Source organism: Callorhinchus milii, unplaced genomic scaffold, assembly GCF_018977255.1.
Source record: "Callorhinchus milii isolate IMCB2004 unplaced genomic scaffold, IMCB_Cmil_1.0 Scaffold6, whole genome shotgun sequence".
NCBI classification, from domain to species: domain Eukaryota; kingdom Metazoa; phylum Chordata; class Chondrichthyes; order Chimaeriformes; family Callorhinchidae; genus Callorhinchus; species Callorhinchus milii.
The window spans coordinates 3,662,805-3,682,250 of NW_024704747.1; the positions used below are offsets into that span (position 1 = coordinate 3,662,805).

Genomic DNA, 19,446 nt, shown 5'->3' on the forward strand with positions numbered 1-19,446 from the left:
AAGGTTTTGGAAACTGAAAGTAAATTGTGGGTGGATCTTGTGGTTCTAACCTGACTGTGAAATTACAAGCAATATGGGGAGAAATCAAGAAGAAGATAAGTGTTCCTGATCTCTTTCATTGTGAACAGCAACAACAAAATTACATTAGAGCGCCTTTCACATCGAGAGGATGTCCCAAGACGCTGCATAGTCAGGGGTCAAGACCCGAACATGGGGAGGGGTGGGGATAAGGGAAGGCAAGAGAGGTGGGAGGGCGACTGAAGGCACGATCGAAGAGGAGGGTCTTGAGACCGGCCTTGAAAGAGACAAGGGAGGAAGCGATGTGAAAGGACCGTGGGACGGAGTCCAGAGTGTGGGGGCAGAGAGGCTGAAAGCTCAGCCACCGATAGTAGGATTGGTCGGGCAGGAGACCTGGAGCAGGCTGGAGCACGCTGAACGGAGGGAGCAGGCAGGTTGGTAGGGAGTCAGCAGGTCAGAGAGGTAGAAGGGCGCAAGGCCATGGATGGCCTTGAATGTGAGGACTTGAATTCGATCCTCTGAGGGATGGGGAGTCAGTGGAGTCGGGCGAGGGTGGGAGTGATGGGTCACGGAGCCTGGTGCGTGAGAGGACACGAGTTGCAGTGTTTTGGATGATCTGCAGCTTGCGAATGGAAGAGTTGGGAAGGCTGATGAGGAGGGAATTTCTTTGTCACTAATTGTCCAGCACTTTGGGATGTCCTCCCGAATGGGAAAGGCGCTATATAAAACAAATTTGCTGTTGTTGTGGAAAAGTGATAGGGGCCCTTATTATTATTATTATTATTATTATTATTATTATAGGATTATATTATGATTATTTTTAAGGATTTTTGTTATTGAGGCAAAGACATATTTTGCCCTCACGAGTGGGGATCTAAATTTACTCTTATTTACTTAGCTTTCCACAGCTTCAATCCTCGTCCCAGCCTTCAAAGTCCTTCGGTCTTGCTCCTCCCTACCTCTGTGACCTGCTAACTCCATATCAACCTATCCACTTCCCCCGCTCATAGTTCTCAGGCCTGCTTCATGTCCCCACCCATCTCCCCACCATCAGCGATCGATCCTTCAGCCTCTATGTCCCCACACCCTTTGAACCTCCATCCCAGAGTTCCTTCGCCTTGCTCCTAACCCTAACCCTAACCCTCTCTTTCCTCCTTCAAATCCCATCTCAAGACCTTCCTCTTCGATTAGGCCTTCAGTCACCCACTTAGCCTTACCCTCCCTGCCCTCCGCTTCTCCTGTTCGCAACCCTCAAATCAGATCCAAATCCCTGACTATCCAGTGCCTTAGGACTTCCTCCCAACACGAAAGGCGCTATACAAATGTAATTTGTTGTTCTTTTTTTGCAACAATCTAAGGTGTGTTATTTCTTTGTGTTAATTTTTATCGTTAAAGTGAAAAATCTAGGTTAGCAGTAAAATGTGTGAAATGGTCTTCATTTTGAAGCTGGTTGTAACGCAAGCTCCTTGGAGGTAAGCAGTGCCTCCTTCGGGCTGAACTGGCTCCAAGGTGAGCTGCCTGGCAATGGTATGTCAGGATCGTCAGCCCTCTGTGACTGCCTCTAGTCTGGGTCCTGAGTCAGATAGGTCCGTAATATTCCAGGGCACTACTGATGACGGAACAGCACAGCCAGTCTGGTTCATCAGCAGGACTTGGAAGGGCAGGCCAGTCATTGGGGAAAGGGAATCATCACACTCAGCAGCTCCTGTTAATCCTACGGGCAAACCCCAATGGGTAGAGTGGTCCTAGTTAGACAAGCAACAACAAAATTACATTTATAGAGCGCCTTTCACGTCGGGAGGACGTCGCGCTGAACAGTCGGATGTCGGGGCCTGAGCATGGGGGAGGGGTGGTGTAGGGGTGAGGGAAGGCAGAGAGGTGGGAGGGAGACCAAAGGCACGGTCGAAGAGAAAGGTCTTGAGACCGACCTTGAAGGAGGCAAGGGAGGAAATGATCCGAAGGGACAGTGGGATGGAGTTCCAGAGTGTGGGATAGGGATGAGTTATGAGGAACATCTTGATAAAAAGGTTTCCTCAACCTTAAAAAGAGATTCCTCAGATGAAACCTTCCAGAGATATATAAGATGTCAAATGGGATAAAGTAAACCCAACCCAATACTTTCAGTTATGTCAAGAAACAGCGATCAATTTTGTGAAGGGCAACTTTAGGACAGACTCCAGGGAGTATTTATTTTTACATAGAAGATAATTAACCAGTGATACAGGTTATCAGAAAGGGCAGGGTTGAGGTTCGGTCACTGTGTTCATTTAAGTATAGCTGTGATGGAAGGACAGTCAGGTGGATTTTCTAGGACAATGAGATCAAATGAGCCAAAGGTCCTTCTTCATCTGATCTGACCTTGAGATTCATCAAGGATACAGGACTGTTAAGCAGTCTTAAGCCTAAGCTTAAGTTAAGCTTAAGCAAGGTACAAATCATAGTGGGGTTAAAATTGTTCCGTGGGTGAAAAACTACTCTATTTTCTTAGCATTCCAGAGGGCCCAGAAATCGGCAAGTTCTGAAATGCTGTTTTAATTTTTTTTTTGCCTTTTCTTTTAGGAACGACAGAAAATTGCTTTCAACGTTAAAAATGAATTAAACAGTTTGCCAAATTCTAAAAGGTTAAGAAAGTCAGAATAAATCAAGCCCCGCGTGGAATTTCTTCCTCAATATTCTCCCAAATGTGCTGTTCCTTACATTTTAAGGGTTATTGAGTATTCGGGATAAGCCCCGTCATCACAAAAAATAACAAAAACGGACGGGTTTAATATGCTGTCCACCGCACAGTCAGAGATTAGTCGGATCCTTGTTTGAATCTACTGGAGTTGGTTCCGGCATCGATCTGTTCCCCAGGCACAACTTCCCAGTTATCACTCGTGCCTGAAACATGTATCTGTATCCCTGGTCGCTGGGGCTGGAGTACTTGTTGTCACATGAGTATTGGGCGTTTTTGGCAAAGTAAGTGCCTCTTCCATAAGATATGGCTGAGGAATGCAAGAAAAACATCATAGCTTGTTAATGTCCTTGCTTTGGTGTGTCATCCGAGGTGATAGTTACACACTTCAAAAAAAAATAACTCCGCAAAACTCATACGCAACCACTTTGAAAAGGCTCTGAACTTAATAATGATAATCTTTGCATTTGTTACAGCTCGTTTCATGTTGCGAGGGCATCCCAGGGCCCATTCACAGTGTGCCCTGTAAAGTGCAGTGACTTACCGTTTCTGCCACAAAAGCTTTGTTGAAGCCTGTCCCCTTCACTTCGTGGGCAATTTCATCCTGTGATCCCGCGATACAGGATCTGCTCATTTACCACATTAGGATACTTTCTATCCACCGTCTGCTTCCTGACCGAGTAACTCCGCCAAAGTTTGCGATTTTGGATCCTGTCGATCTAAACAAAAAGGGACAATTTTTATTGTACTAAATGCAATACAGTAAAACTCGCACAAGTCTTATCTTTATGAAGCATATAATGGCCTAAGTCATATAGCCACCTGTGTCACATTCAGTTTCCTATCAAAATCATTCAAAGTAAAATCGAATGAAAAAAATCGTCAAGCTTAATTATCCGGCTATCGTGATCTCAACCACTGTTTATGATAATAATAATCCTTGCATTTGATATAGTACCTTATCATGTCATTTACACATTGCAAAGCGCTTCACAGAATGTATTATAAAGTGGATTGACTGTGTATTTTGTGGGCGAAACGCGACAGCCAATTGTGCACAGCAGTGTCCCATAAACATTCGTGGATTGAGTCACCAAATTATTATTATTATTATTATTATTTTTTGGGTGGGATTATTAGCCCAGAAAGCGATCCACCAATCAACTAACAACTGGGTTCCCACTTACTGATAGGTAAACAGACGAGTGTGGAGTAAGGAAACTTGCCTAAGGTTCCGCCCTGCCTGGGAATCGAACCCGGATCCTCTCGCTTGCGAGGTAATGTTCTAACCAAATGCTACAGAACATCAAGGCCAGGTTTCTGTACCCTGTTTAACTCATGCATATTAAAGCTATGGTGGTTCATTCTTTCCATATACAGTATGTAGTGTAAATAAGCGATGGGTTGTACAACGGACTGTAACGTAGAGCAGTGTGAGGAGTGTTGGGCAGCAAGTGAGGATACAAGGATCTTCTCATGCTTACAGTTTGATAACTGTGAGTTCGAATGTGTTCCCATTAAACCAGTTCTCCAAAGCCAAGCTTAAGGAAATGATCAATCGAGTGATGAAATTAACATTGATTAAAAATGCTCTGAAAAGTCATTCTACGTGAAGGGTGCTGTGTAAGTTCACGTTCTTTGTTTATGTTCCTGAGGTCCAGCTAAATGCCTACCTGAATTATGTCAACCGCGATCATTTACTACTTTTTCATATTCCGCTGAGCCAACCTGTAGGGTAACTACCAGATACTCCTGACCATTCATATTAGTCCCAATACCTGGGAGGTTCAGCAGAACTGGAAAATAAAGATACAGATATTGAGGTGCAATGGTTAAGGTGTCAGCCTACCTAGCTCAATTTGTAACACCCTTGCCTCTGAGTAAAAAGTTTGTGAGTAGTCTAGGCGGACATTCCAGTGCAGTGCTGGGGTTTCACCTAATTGTCAGAGGTGCAATCCTTTGAATGAAACATTGAACTGAGGTCCCAGCTATTCAGGTAGACGTTAAAGATCCTATGGCAGTGTTCGAAAAAGAGAAGAGAATTTCTCCCAATGGCCTGTCCAACAATGCCCTAGATAAAATCGATGCATTTACTTCATGGCTGATCGCAGGACATTGCTGTGTGTAATTTAGCCGCCATGTTCACCAACGTAGTAGTGCTAACCACAAGGGATTTATATAGGACCCTTCAAGCAGGATAGCACCTCGGAATGCTTAACAGTGGTGGAGTTTCGTGGTAATCCTTGTGAAGCAATTTGAGATGTTGTCCTGACGTGAAATGCATGGATTAATATTATTGTTGTTATTGAAAAATGCTATGGGATTTTTAACATCCACCTGCTCAACAACAACAACAAGATTCCATTTATTGAGCGCCTTTCACGTCGGGAGGACGTCCCAAGGCGCTGTACAGTTGGGTCAGGACCCGAGCATTGGGGGAAATGATCAGGGTGAGGGGAGGGAAGGGAGGGAGCAAGGAGGGGGTAGAGAGTCGAGAGGAGAGCTGAAGTCACGGTCAAAGAGAAAGGTCTTGAGACCGGCCTTGAAGGAGGAAAGGGAGGAGGCGGCGAAGGCACTGGGGGATAGAGTTCCAGAGCCTCGGGGCTGAGAGGCTGAAGGCCTGGCCACCGATAGTAGGGCAGTTGGGGTGGGGGATGTGGAGCAGACCGGAGCCAGAAGAACGGAGGATACGGGCGGGTAGGGAGGGGGATAGTAGGTCAGAGAGGTAGGAGGGAGTGAGGCCGTGAATGGCCTTGTAGGTGAGGGTGAGGATCTTGAATTCGAATGCTCAGTTTAAGATCACCTCAAACAATGTAGTGCCCCCCTCCCCCCAGCACTCCACTGGAGCATCACTTAGACTGTAAGCTCTAAATACCTATGGTCAGTCGAAATTGCCCCAGATAAAATTGGTTACTGACCTCATGGATATTTGTGAGACATTACTGTGGCAAACTAGCTGCTGCCATGTTTTGCCTACAAAATATACAATATACCGTATATCATGTGGAGCGTTTTCAGAAGTATTCTCGACATGAAAGGTGCTGTATCTCATGCCAGAATTATCATCATTATTTATAAGACATCCCATGTCCAAACAACTCTTATGGAAAATCCCTCAAATCTATGCCCTCTAGTTGCCACATCGCCAGGCAAGTGAGACAGTGACCAGACCAGATCCAGTCATAACATAGGAGGTTTTACGACAACAACAAAAAATAACAATTGTATAGCGCCTTTCACGTCAGGAGGACGTCCCAAGACCCTTGACAGTCAGGGATTTGCACCCGAGCTTGTGGTTGGGATCAGGAGGGGTGGGGAGGGGAGGGCTAGAAGGGTGAGCGAAGGTACGGTCGAAGAAGAGGATCTTGCCTGTTCTTAAGGCAGGGAACGCAACAGTAGCAATGTTCGCCAGATCACATTTTTCGAGAACCTTTTCTACTGATGCTGTAATGAGAGCCGCAGTCTTGTGTTTTACCGCGTGCACTATATTTGAGCGCTGCAGCTGCCCACCATCATCTGGCTGGGAACCTAGGAAACAAATGAATGAACGGTTAGTCTGACGAGGCTTGGTTCACAGTGCTGTCAAAAGTGGATCTTCGTAAGCAAACTGTACAAAACCAAAACTGTCCTGGTTCTTTGGAAGAGCTACCTAGTCAGTCCCACTCCCTGCTTGCTCTTTCCCCATATCCTTGCAAATTTTTCCTTTTCAAGTACCAATCTAATTCCCCTTAGAAAGTTGTTATTGCGTCCGTTTCCACAACGCTTTCAGGCAGTGCATTTAAGACTGTAACAAATTATTATTCTTGTTATTGAAAAATGCTCTGGGGATTTATATTTGCATTTGTGCTGGAGCTGCCTCCACTTCCCTCCCCCCCACACCCCCTTTCCCCCAAGGCTATCTACTGTAATCCCATTTCCCTGCTCTTTCTCTATCATGTCCATTCTGGTGCTTTCTTCCCCCTCCCCATAGCTATCTACTGTAATCTATTTCCCCTATTATATTCATGCTGGAATTATCTCCCCCCCACTCCCCACCCCCGAGGTTAGCTCCTCTATACCCCTGGCTCTTCGCACCATTGTTGTGTCGCTGTTTGTGTTTTGCTTGCTCCGCCACTGGAGTCAAACTTGCATTTACCGCACTACATATTGGTGGTTCTAATAGCTAGTAATTCACACCATCGTCCTATTGAAGAAGATCGATTTTCACATCAAATTAGCCCAGAGAGCAAACTCTTAGTAGTGAAATGCCGCACCTAATGATTTGCATTCATCCTTATCAGAACTACCTGCAGCTTCCAGTATCTCCCCAGGCACACCTACAAAGGGAAGAGAAAAAACACAGGTTAGAAGGTTGATTTCCCATGGATTCCAGTTAGTTGATGAGGTTATGCACCTCTAGGTGTTGCCCCACTTGAAAGGCACAATATAAGAACGTACAGTGGCTGTGTATTCTTTCAGGTGAATGCGCACAGCAATGTCCCACAAATGGCCGTTACATGACCAATCATTTTTATCTGGGAGATGGGACTCTCTTTGAATAGTGTTATGGGATTTTTAACGTTCACCTGAACAGACAGATGGGTCCCCATTTTAAGGTCACCTAAAACGATGCCGTGTTCCTCCAACACTGCTCTGGAGTATCAGCCAAGACTTGTAAGACCAAAATCCCGACAGCCAGTCTGAATTGCCCCAGGTTAAAATTGGTGGCTGGTCACATCATGGCTGTATATGCGCAAATTGGCTGCTGCCATGTTTTACCCACAAAACACGCAGTCACTTCACTTTACAGTTCATCCCGTGAAGTGCTTTGAGACGTTTCGGTAAAAGGCCCTGAATCAAAGGGAAGGAAACATAACCCTGTCACCATGCTTGAGAGCATCCAAACCTGACTGAGAGCTCCAAATGTGTGTGCCACCCACTTACACAGAAACTGTCAGGAGTCCAGAAGGGAGACACAGGGAAATTGAACTTAATTGTGAAAATGTGAACAGAATTTAAAGTTCAGATTGCAGTCAGCATTTCTGAAAACTTACTGACAGTGAAGTCCAAGGTCTTGTTCAATGTGGCGTCCGTGCTCTCTTTAGTGATGTCTCCTTTCTTCAGCATCACTGTTATTCCAGGTGTTTGCGCTGCCGGATGGAGCAGCATTGCAGGCACAAAGGCTGTCACTCTGAAACAATTCTTATTTGTAAATGCGGATATCATTATCATTATAGCACTACCCACAACTCACCATAAGAGCGTTGCGGTACTGCTGGAGTTGTAACCAGCTAAAACCATATTGCTTGCCATCAGCAGTGCCCCAGAATACTGTGATCCACTTGGCTCAGGAACCAGACTACCAAGTCTAATTTCCCACACAATTCCGTTCCCCCACCCCCACCCCATGATACACTCATGAGAGCGAGACTTATACTGCAACAACGACCTGCAGGAGAACTTACTTGAGGGGGCGCTCGATGCTGTTCCCTAGAAAAGAACAATAAAAAGGGGAAAAGCCTCATTATAATTTGTTCACAGTCACTACACAATACAGTAAATCCATGAAGCGCTTTGAGTTGCTGTTGTGACGTGGAAATTTACAGCGCCATTCGGCCCGTCGAGCCTGCATTGGCTCTCAGAGCGAGGTGTTCGTTCAGTTACACGAAGGCATTCTATCAAATCATTATTATTACAATTGAATTATCGAACAGAACAATTGTTGAACTTTCCGTCAGCGCTGGTGCAACTGAGATGGCTTTGCTTGGAACGTCTGTCATTCTGAAATGTCTTTCATCCGAGACATCGCCAACGGCTTGGGAAAATCAACTCCTTAAGATAGCTAGAAATGGGCCCTGTTTGGGTTTCTGCTCCCAGACTGTGAGGATTCCAGGTATCACCGTCGAGGCTGATACTCAAGTGCAGCACAAGGGAGAGCTCTGAATTGTCAGAGGGGCCGTGCTTCAGAAGAGACGTTAAACTGGAGTTCTGTCTGCCTGTTCGAGTGGGAGGTTAGAGATCTCTTGACACAATTTGGAGAAGGAGTTTCTCCTCGTGGCCAAATATCTTCCAGGTAAATTGTTCATTCACTTCATGACTGGGTTGGCTGCTGTGTGCACAAATTAGCTGCTGCATTTGCCTGTTCTCAGCTAATAATAATAATCATAATAATAATCCTTGCATTTGATATAGCACCTTATCACATCGTCGAGATAATAATAATAATAATCCTTGCATTTGATAGAGCGCTTTTCACGTCGGGAGGACGTCCCAAAGCGCTTCACAGAACACACTGTAAAGTGAATTGACTGTATATTTGTGGGCAGAACCTGGCAGCCAATTGTGCACAGTAGCGTCCCACAAACCGTCACGGACTGAGTGACCAAATTATTATTATTTTATTTATTATTTTTAAAGGGATTATTACCCCCAGAAAGCGATCCGCCAATCGACTAACAACCAGGTTTCTACTTACTGCTGAGTAAACAGAGGCGTGTGGAGTATGGAAACTTGCTTAATTTACATTGATATTAAATGTTAGTACAAATATAATCTTGACACTGATAATGATGGGGGAGTGCGTAGGAGAGAGAAAAACAAAATGAAGGTTGTTGAGTGCATACAAAATTGCCCACAATATACAGTCAATTCACTTTACAATATATTCGTTGAAGCGCTTTGAGATGGTAAGGCTCTATATCAAATGCAAGATTTATTATTATTACTATTACTATTACACAGAATCCATACTTTGTTTTTCTTTTCCTGGTTTGCTCATCTCCCTATAAGAAAACATCTTTCAATTTCCACTCAGGTCAGATGATTTCCTAAAAAAACAAGCACTTTGGAAACTGAAAGTAAATTGTGGGTGGACCTCGCTTCAACCCTGACTTGAAATCACAAGCAGTCTGGGAAGAGATCGAAAACAAGGTAAGTGTTCCTGATCTGTCTCCTGTGAGCCTGTCTCGCCACACTGCAGAGACAAGTAACTAAAACTTGACTCACCTTTCAAATGGTTGCGTGATATTCCGGGTTTTATTACGTATACACATCCACAGGACTTGTTTTCCGTTCTGCTGAGCTACTTTCTGTTTCAAGTGTTCACTTCCTTGTTCACAGATTGCCAGCGAGCCAAGGAACACACCAGTTTGGATCCAGTGGATTGCAACACTGTAGGTTCACTCGTTTGTGACTTCTGTCGCCCTCTTGGAAATTGAAATTTGTTAAAATTAAGGTGACTTGCAATGCATTGATCGTCTCTAATAATTTTACTGTATGATTTTGGGTGCAGCAGTTTTTTCCCCCTAATGAAAAAGTGGTAGGTGGCATTATTATTATTATTATTATTACTACTACGGGATTATTTTATTATTTTTTTTGAGCATGATTATTATATTATAATATTAATGGGTGGGGGAGTTATAATAATGGTTGCGTTTGATACAGCGTCTTATCAAAGCACTTCACAGAACATGCTGTAATGTATTATAAAGTGAATTAATGAACCCCCCACCACCCCACAAAAATAAATGTGACCACTCAATCCATGACTGTTGGTAAAATGATAAAATGAGCAGACGCATGGCAGATGAATTTCAATGTGGAGAAATGCGAGATGATGCATTTTGGTCGAAAGAATGAGGGGAGACAATATAGGCTGGTAATACAATCTTAAAGGGGGTAAACGAACAGAGAGACCTGGGGGTGAAGGTAAATGAATTCTTGAAGGTGGCAGAACAGGTAGATAAAGCGGTAAAAATGGCATATGGGATACTGGGCTTTATAAATAGGGGCATAGAGTACAAGAGTCAGGAGGTTATGACTAACCTATACAAAGCACTGGTTAGGCCTCAGTTAGAATACTGCGCCCAGTTCTGGGCACCACACTATAGGAAGGACGTTAAGGCATTGGAAAGAGGAGATTTATGAGGATGGTACCAGGAATGAGGGACCTTGATGATGAGGAACGACTAGAGAGGATTATTCTCATTGGAGCAGAGAAGGTTACGAGGAGACCTGATAGAGGTCTTCAAAATCATGAGGGGATTTGATAGGTTAGAAAGGGAAAAACTGTTCCCACTGGTGGTGGTGTCGGTGACTCGAGGTCACAGATTCGAAATAGTCTCTAAAAGAAGCCGAGGGGAGGTGAGAAGAAATCTTTGTTCGAATCTGAAACGCATTGCCTGAAAGGGCGGTCGAGGCCGATTCGATAACTACTTTTAAAAACCCGGTGGACGGGTAATTGAGGAGGACGGGTTTGCAGGGTTATGCGGAAAGGGATTGGCATTGCATTGCTCTTTTCAAAGAGCTGTCACAAACTCGATGGGCAGAATGGCCTCTTTTTGTGCTGTACGATTCTATGATTCTGTTTTTGGGACACTGCTGTGCGCAATTGACTGCCACATTTCACCCACAAAATTCCCTTTCCCCCCGGGCTCAGAGTCGTGCCACCACTATCAAGCTCTCTGGGTCGCTGCCCTGCGTGAGGGTAAATGCAAGCTGTTGTTGTTGTAAATCAATGCTCATGTTTTTTTCAGGTGAACTCCCAAGATGTACAAATGGTCTCTCAGCAACTCGGAGGTCGATCTCAAGATGATACAGGTTTTTTTTTTTACAAAATCTCTGTTTTATTTCTTATATAACAACCCAATAAATAGTTATCCTCGTATTTGGTAAAGTGCCTTATGCCGAGACCTCTGAAAGCGCTTCACTGGATTGACTCCAAAGCGTAGTCAATCCCTTCAAGGCTGTTTGTGGGACGTTGCTGCATCCAACTGGCTGTCGCCCACGACATATCCAGGGAAGCGCTTTGAGATGTATCAACAATGCGATAAGGCTCTCTATCAAATGCAAGGATGATGCTGATTATTACAATTACTATTATCATCAGTATTGTTGTTATTAACAATAATAATAATTGTAATAATATTATTAACATTATTATGATTATGTATCCTTATCATTATTGTTATTAATAATATTATTGCCATTATTATTGCAATTGTTATTATTATGATTGTTATTATTATTATATAATAATAGCTGTCATTATTTACAGCGCCTTGGGACGTCCTCCTGACATGAAAGGCGCTTTACAAGTATAATTTTGCATTGTATTGTATTACAGGGCTTTCAAAATGTGAGAATAATGTCCCTGAACAGCTGCAACAAGCGAGAGAAGAGTTGTACGCTTGGAAGGTTAGTGTACAGCAATCCCCAGCAAAGGAGGGAGAAAATCCAATCGCCGTTTCGTGGAATTGTTCCCAGCGTAACAAAACAATCCAGAGTTACTGGAAACCCGGCACCCCGATAACCCTATTAGGCGAATAAGGCAGCCAATTTGCGTAGATCAAATGTCCCACAAACAGGAAATGACCCAATTTTATCTGGGAAATTGTCACCCAAGACACGAGGAGAAACTCACTTCCTTTTTGGATAGTGCAAGGTGATCTTTAATGTTCACCTGAACGGACACAGATGGGACCTGCGACAACGCAACGCACTGTATTGGAGTGTCAGCCCGGACTCTTACGGGTTTCCAAGTCTCGATGTGAGGCTTGAACCCACAACCTTCTGACTCAGAGGCAAAGAGCGCTACCGGCTGGCACACGACCATCCAAAAGGAGGGATTTAGAAAGTGACGCCAACGTGAAGCCTTTTGCTTACTCAGCTGCCCTGTCTGTGCCTCTTTTTCAACAGAAAAAAGTGGACTTGGTGGAAAAGGAGAAATCGGATTGCATTTGTGCCAAACTGGACGTTGACGAGCAGAAAAAGGAAGTGATGTGTAAGCTTACCAAGCTACACACGGAACATGAGCAGCTGCAAGCGGAGCTCACAAAGCAAAAGAACATCTTTGAAGTAAAGTCATTTTTCTTTTCCACCTCTCCTCTCCTCTCCCCTCTCCTCCTCTCCTCTCCCCTCCCCTCCCCTCCCGTCCTCTCCTCTTCTCTTCTCCTCTCCCTTCTCCTCCTCTCCTCCATTCTCTCCTCCTCTCCTCTCTTCGCCTCTCCTCTCCCGAAGGCTCTAACCACTAAGCTACAGGACTCCACAAGCCGAAGAGTAATTCACAATTATTAGGCAAACTTCCTTACTCCACACGCCTGTTTTGTATATTGTAAAGTGAATTTCCTCTCCTCTGCCCTACTCCCCTCCCCTCCGCTCCTCTCCTGAAGACATCTGACTCTTGTTTTCTATCGCTGGTTTGCTGGGGAGCCAGTAGGGCCGAGCGAGGATTGGGGTGGTGATAATAATAGTTTACACTTGATAATAATCCTCGACCTTATCACCTTATCGACCTTATCACGTTGTTGAGACGTCTCAAAGCCCTTCATACAATGTAAAGTGAATTAATTGACTGTATTTTGTGGGCCAAACGCGGCAGCCAGTTGCATACAGCAGACGTGAATTGAGTGACCAAATTATTATTTTATTTTGAAAGGATTATTACCCACGGAATCGACTAATTGACTAATAACCGGGTTCCTAATTACTGCTAGGTAATTAGGTGTGTGTAGTAAGGAAATTTGCCTAAGTTTTCACTTTAATATTTGTGAATTACTCTACGGGATACAATAGAATTTATGTTTATACAACGCCTTTCACATAGGGAGGACGTCTCAAAGCACTTCACACTGCTGGATGGGCACCGGGCAGGGAGTGGGAGGCGAGTTGCGTGGGTGGGGAGGAGAAAGATAACTGAAAGCGCAGGCAAGGACGTTTTGAGACATCCCTTGAAAGACGGGAACGAGAGGGAGCGAGTCGGAGGGAAGGGAATCCAGTGGGGGTGCAGTGGGGGAGCAGAATGGCTGAAAGCCCACCTGCCAATGGCGGGGTGGACGGTGTGGGGAGTGGGCTTTTATTAAATTGTTTGTTTCTTCCTGGTCTAAGCTATTTCTTTTCCTTGGCGCTTTCACCCATCGCTCGTTTTGCAAGAAAAATTAAAAATCTGTTTGCCTTTTGCAGGCGAATTTTGCCGCAAAAAAGGATGAAAATGTACAGCTGAAAGTGAAGCTGGATGATCTCGAAAAGCTGCACAAACAAAAGCTGGACGAATGTTTCTACCTGAAGGATCAAGCCAGGGTAGGTTCCGACACTGCCAAAGAACACAGTGGACCGAGTTTGACTTGCGTTCCAAACTCTGCAGCCCGTATCCTCTCATCCACCAGGCTCCGCCAACCTGTAACACCGTCACTCCCCCCTCCCCCCCCCCACCCCACCCCATCCTTGCTCCGTTCCCCCAGTTCCCTAGACCTCAGTGGATCGAATTCAAGATCGCTCGCCCTCACATTCAAATCCTTTCACTGCCTCGCACCCCACCCCCGCCCCCCAACCTTACCTCTGCGACATCCTGCAACTCTACTGACCCAAACACTCACTTCACTGAGCAAATACAGGCCTTCTTCACCTTCCCCACGCCCCGTCTGCTCCAAACATTGGCAGGTGAGCTTTAAGCCATTCTGCCCTGCTCTTTAGAATGCCACCCCTCATGAGATGGTGGGGGTGGTAAGTTGACTGAAACCCCCCTCCTACCCCCCACCTGCCCAGCTCGGCTTCCCAACATCTACGTGTCAAGTGCTTGAGATGTCCTCCCGCCAACGACAGGCACTATATGCACGTAAATATTGTATTTATTGCATCTCATTCCTTAATATTTTTACTCAAGTATTCATCCAGTCTCCTTTGAAAGGCTGTTACAACACACATTCGACCAGTTTTTTAATTTTCCCCTTTTAAACTTCGTAAACTTTTTCGTGATTAACAGATTAAAACGAGTTTTCCGGATGTGAATTCTAAATTCACCAAGCTTGAGGAGAGCGTTCCCACTGAGGAAGAGGGCGAGGAGTTTCTGAACATCAGCTGCCGGTACACCGTAGAACCCAATGTTTCACTAAGCCTTCGGCCTGGACAAGTCATAATCACCTTCGAAGAAGAACAAGGTGTGATTGTATGTTCTTGGTGCGTTCTTGACCAATGTTAGGGATGTTGAGGGCGTGGCTTTTTCCTTGCATTTGATATATATAGCGCTTTATATAATAATAATAATAATAATCCTTGCATTTGATATAGCGCTTTTCACGTCAGGAGGACGTCCCAAAGCGTTTCACAGAACACACTGTAAAGTGAATTGACTGTATATTTGTGGGCGAACGCGGCAGCCAATTGCACACAGCAATGTCCCACAAACAATCGTAGATTGAAAATGACCAATTTATTATTTGGGTTTTGGAGGGATTATTATTATGCTCTGTGTGGAGTAAGGAAACTTGCCCAAGGTTTCGCCCTCTGCCTGGAATTGAACTCAGGTCTCTCGCTTGCAAAGCGAGTGCTCTAACCACTGAGCTACAGGACTCCACACAGGACTTCGTTGAGACGTCTCAAAGCCCTCCTCGCCAAGCGGAATAAACATGACCTGCATTTTGGCATGTCCAACCCTTGATAGAGAAACCGTCTTCCGTCAATGTTCGTGTATGTTCACATTGAAAAAAAACTTGGGTCACTCGATCCACGACTGTTTGTGGGACGCTACTGTGCACAATTGACTGGCGCGTTTCGCCCACAAAATGCACACACTTTGCCGTGTATTCTGTGAAGCGCTTTGAGAGGTCTCAATAAAATGATAAGGCGCCGTATCAAATGCGAGGATTATTATTATATTTCCCCCAAAACACATAGTCACTCCATTTTAGAGTATATCCTGTGAAAGGCGCTGTATCAAATGTCAGGATTATTATTATTATTTATTATTATTATATTAATCATTACATTTTGACTCTTTCGAATCCAGTTGCTGAGAAGATTTTGAAGATATCCAAACATCAGATAAACCTAGAGCCAGGGAAGTTAGACGTAAAGGTGGAGCCAGTCACACTGAGCAGCGCAACAAAGTTTGATGTAAGTGACTGGAATCCGCGGAGTATTGCCAAACTCACTGAGATCAAATATTGTGGAGTAAGAAAAAGGGCTTTTACAGGAGAATCAACAACGCAAGCTGTCTTGACTACCTCCATCGCACCAGACCTTGCCAGGCTTCACTGGGTCCCTGTTGCAGAAGGGATTGATTTCAAGATCCTAACACTTACTTACAAATCAATTCACGCCCTACCACTTCCCTACCTCTCCGACTCGCTTACAGCCCTACTGCACTACCTGCCCCTTTTGCTCAGCCGGCTCTGGCCTTCCACACGTTCCTCTTGCCCTCCGTTCCACCATCAGCAACTGTGCTTTCAGCCACTATGCCCCGAAACTCTGGAAACTCTCTGCCTCAAATTCTCCAACTGCCCCCTCCTTGCCCATCTTCAGATCGCATCTGAAGGCATTCGTCATTGACTGTGTCTATGGCCATGTCAAGCTCCGCCACTGTTAAGCGCTCTGAATTGCTACCACGTGTGAAGGGTGCTGTGTAAATGCATTGAATATAACATGCGTCCTGGCATCAACCACCCTTGGTGGCTTTTGAAAAGTGAAGGGAGTTTCTCCTGGCGTCCAAGCCAACAGTGCCCCAACTAAAACACCCATGGTTGTTTGTGGGAAGTTGCTGCGTGCAAATTGACTGTCGCTTTCGCCTACAAATACACAGTCCCCGCACTTCACAGTAGATCGTGGGAAGCGCTTTGAGACATCCTCCTGACGCACTGTATTATTATAAATGCATTATTATTATGTTGCAATAAACAGGTTTGTTGCTTTACGTCTTACCCTCACCAGGTCCTTTTTGAAGAGGATCAATTTTAATTTAATTTCATGCTTAAGAGTTTTACTACCCTTTCGTGAACTGCCCGTCAGGTGTGCGTTGACATCTCGAGGAAGAAGATCAATGTTTCCGATATTCCACAAATTCTCTCAGACGAGCAGATGAAAGACAAGCTGGAAATAAGCTTTTCAAAGCCGAGCCTGGGTGGTGGGGAGGTTCAGGACGTCAAGTATGACACAACAGCTGGTACAGCGGTGATCACATTCCTCGAGAAAGGAGGTAGGCGAAACAGATCACTTTCTCCAATGCAAAGAACAGGGACTTTGAGCTCACAGTCCAGTGCAGGACTTGGGGTGCGATGCATTGTTGGAGATGTTTAGATGGACATTAAATTTTGATAAGACTATTTGAAAAGTAAAGATGTCTAATCCAATCCCCTAGAAAGAAAAAACTGGTCATTCGCTTTATGGCTGTTTATTCGAGGACCTCGGTTTCAAGTCTCATCCGACGGACAGTTAATTCAAGCACGAGGATTATTATTGTGTTGCTAATTCTTCTTGTCCCGTGTTTATCTTTCAGTGGCGCAACGTGTTGCAGCGAAGCGTCACTACCCGCTATTCGTCCAGGAGAGAATCATTAAGCTTAAGGTTCAGCCCTATATGACCTACCATTTGGAGAAATTTCAGGTGAGTGAGCTGCGTTCGGGGCTGACGCATCAAATCATCTCGCGGAAAGGTGTCAGGCCAGTGCAGACACACATTTACACTTTTCGGTGTCAGCCTGGCTCGGTTGGTAGCGCTCTCGCCTCTGAGTCAGAAGTTTGTGGGCTCAAACTCCCACGTCGGGACTTGGAAACCACATGGTCTCTGTTGACACTCCAATGCAGCGTAAGCAAAGCATAAAAAATGGCTGCCTTGTGGGTCGCTGCTGCTGTCACTTCCTGTGTGCCGCGCAAAGTGCCGTTCATGTCACGTCCCCTGCAAAATGGCGTCAGCAGCGCTTCACACGCAGTACGCAGGAAGTGAAGTCACGGGTGATCGGTTGACCCAGGAGTCGGACGTTTTTTTTATCGAATGCAACGATTATTATTACCAAGAGCCTTGGGATGTCCGCCGGCTTGAGAGGGACCTTATAAATGTGTTATTTTGTTGTTATTATTATTAGTATAAATATGATAAGTATAAAGATTTATCATCTGGGCGTCAGCATTTGAAGTGCGGCCTCATAAGCCCATCGTGCTCACAATGCCGCACCCTGTATTGTTTTTCAGACCTTCAATGGCATCTCCAGACAAACTGTGCTGCTGTCGGATATCAGAAGTGATATGGACCAAGAGGAGTTGCAAGACAAGCTTGAGATCCATTTCCAGAAACCTAGTAACCACGGTGGTGAAGTCGAGAGCATCAAATACATCCCCAAAGGCCAATACGCTGTAGCTTACTTTGAAGAATTGCCTGGGAAGGAATCAGATTGAAGGACTGGGTTTCATTAAAGCAGTCTCGGAACTGGATGATATTTTAAACCTCCTACTTTATTTCTTTTTCTAACTCAGCTCTTTCGCTCTTTGATCACTCTCAGCTTCTCTATACTGCGGCAATTGCCTACGCTCGGTAACCTTCCTTGGTGTATTGTGCTGTCTGTTGCTCTTTTGAGAGAGTCAGTGCAGACACGACAGGCAGAAAGTGATGTGAAAGGCACTGTATAAATATAGCTTGTCTTGTATTGTCTCCTGTGCTGTACATTTCTACAGATCTTATTATATTGCTACAGTTCTAACTGTATTTCTATGGAATGTTCTGGGGGAAAAAAAGTGGCGCAATTTAACGACAACAACAAATTGCATTTATATACAACTACAACGCAACAACTTGCATTTAACTAGCGTCCTTCACGGAGGAGAGCGCCTCGGAGCGTTGCACAGCGGCAGGGGTGAACATCAAATGCAAGGATTATCATTATTATTGTGTATCTGGTATGCCTATACAGCTTGTTGGGTATAATTGTCCACCAATACTTGCAAGTGACTAGCTGCACCCAAGGTATCATGCATCAAATAATAAGATATCTAAAAGATTTAAATGGTTGCAGTTGAATTTGGAAGTGAGCACCAAAATCCACAAGAGATACACACTCGCAAGTGGGCCATAGAGTCAGACTGTAGTTGATGTTAGCTCCACCCTGACTGGGAGCAAGATCTTGAACATTTAACTCTTATGTGGTTTTAGCTGGTTAGACTCCAGCAGTTACCCCCAACGCACACTCTGGGGTCCCCAAGCCTTGGCTCTTGCCCAACCTGAGCCTAACACTTACCAGAATTATGTCAGCAGGAACGCGTGCTTCCATTCCAATAATCTGTCTCTGGGATTTCCACGTGTAGGCGGGATGCAGGGAATTCTCAGCTTGGCTTGGGTACTCCTAGGCACGGTGGTGGGTTTCCGTGCGTGTCAGACACCCGGCTGACCCCCCAAAAAGTCACAGATGCACAGTAACGGCTTGCATTTATACAGCGATCTTCACATGGAGTCGTGTCTTGGAGAGCTTAGCAGTGCAAGCATCAATGCACTGCTCACTGACACACACATCACTCCCCCTTCCTCACACCCCCCCATACACACACATACACACGCGCAGGCACTTTCCCCTCCTTACCCCCAGGGTGACCATACATTCCCGATTTCCAGTCCCTGGATGAAACGTGGTGTCCCTGAGGCTAAATCTGCCCTGTCTTTTGAGTCCAGCAACAAATCGAGCAGGAACAATAAAATTCTCAAAGACACATCGATCAGAGAAATACAGCCATTAATGCAACAAGCTTCTCCGACAGCAACAACAAATTACATTTGTGCAGCGCCTTCCACACCGCGAGGATGTCCCAGAGTGCTGGACAGTCAGGGATTTGGCCCCGACCTCGGGATAAACAGCATAATATCTTTTTAAATGTGGTCACTCAATCCACGGCTGTTTGCGGGGACGCTGCTGTGCGCGATTGGCTTGCCGCGTTTCCCCCGCAAAACGTACGGTCACTACGCGTCACGGGGTATCCCGTGAAGCGCTTTGAGACGTCTCGACGACGTGATCGGGCGCC

The 19,446-nt window shown here is 45.2% G+C and overlaps 2 protein-coding genes across 6 annotated transcripts; one reads left to right on the plus strand and one right to left on the minus strand.

Annotated features, from left to right (window-relative positions):
* Nucleotides 1-1,981: 1,981 nt before the first annotated feature.
* Nucleotides 1,982-9,782, minus strand: LOC121849416 (protein mono-ADP-ribosyltransferase PARP14-like). Its single transcript, XM_042336517.1, has 6 exons — nt 9,677-9,782; nt 7,726-7,862; nt 6,979-7,008; nt 6,123-6,220; nt 3,237-3,411; nt 1,982-3,002 (listed from the first exon to the last, which is right to left on the minus strand). Exons 1-5 carry the CDS (start codon nt 9,721-9,723, stop codon nt 3,292-3,294), a joined length of 432 nt encoding a protein of 143 aa, XP_042192451.1. The 5' UTR covers nt 9,724-9,782; the 3' UTR covers nt 1,982-3,002; nt 3,237-3,291.
* Nucleotides 8,649-18,142, plus strand: nmi (N-myc (and STAT) interactor). 5 transcript variants are annotated; one of them, XM_007896336.2, is made up of 12 exons: nt 8,649-8,744; nt 9,486-9,601; nt 9,791-9,989; nt 11,209-11,272; nt 11,799-11,869; nt 12,371-12,529; nt 13,634-13,750; nt 14,433-14,607; nt 15,456-15,562; nt 16,454-16,640; nt 16,941-17,047; nt 17,632-18,142. In XM_007896336.2, the coding sequence occupies exons 4-12, from the start codon at nt 11,230-11,232 to the stop codon at nt 17,833-17,835; spliced, it is 1,170 nt and encodes a 389-aa protein (XP_007894527.2). In that variant the 5' UTR covers nt 8,649-8,744; nt 9,486-9,601; nt 9,791-9,989; nt 11,209-11,229; the 3' UTR covers nt 17,836-18,142.
* Nucleotides 18,143-19,446: the final 1,304 nt, after the last annotated feature.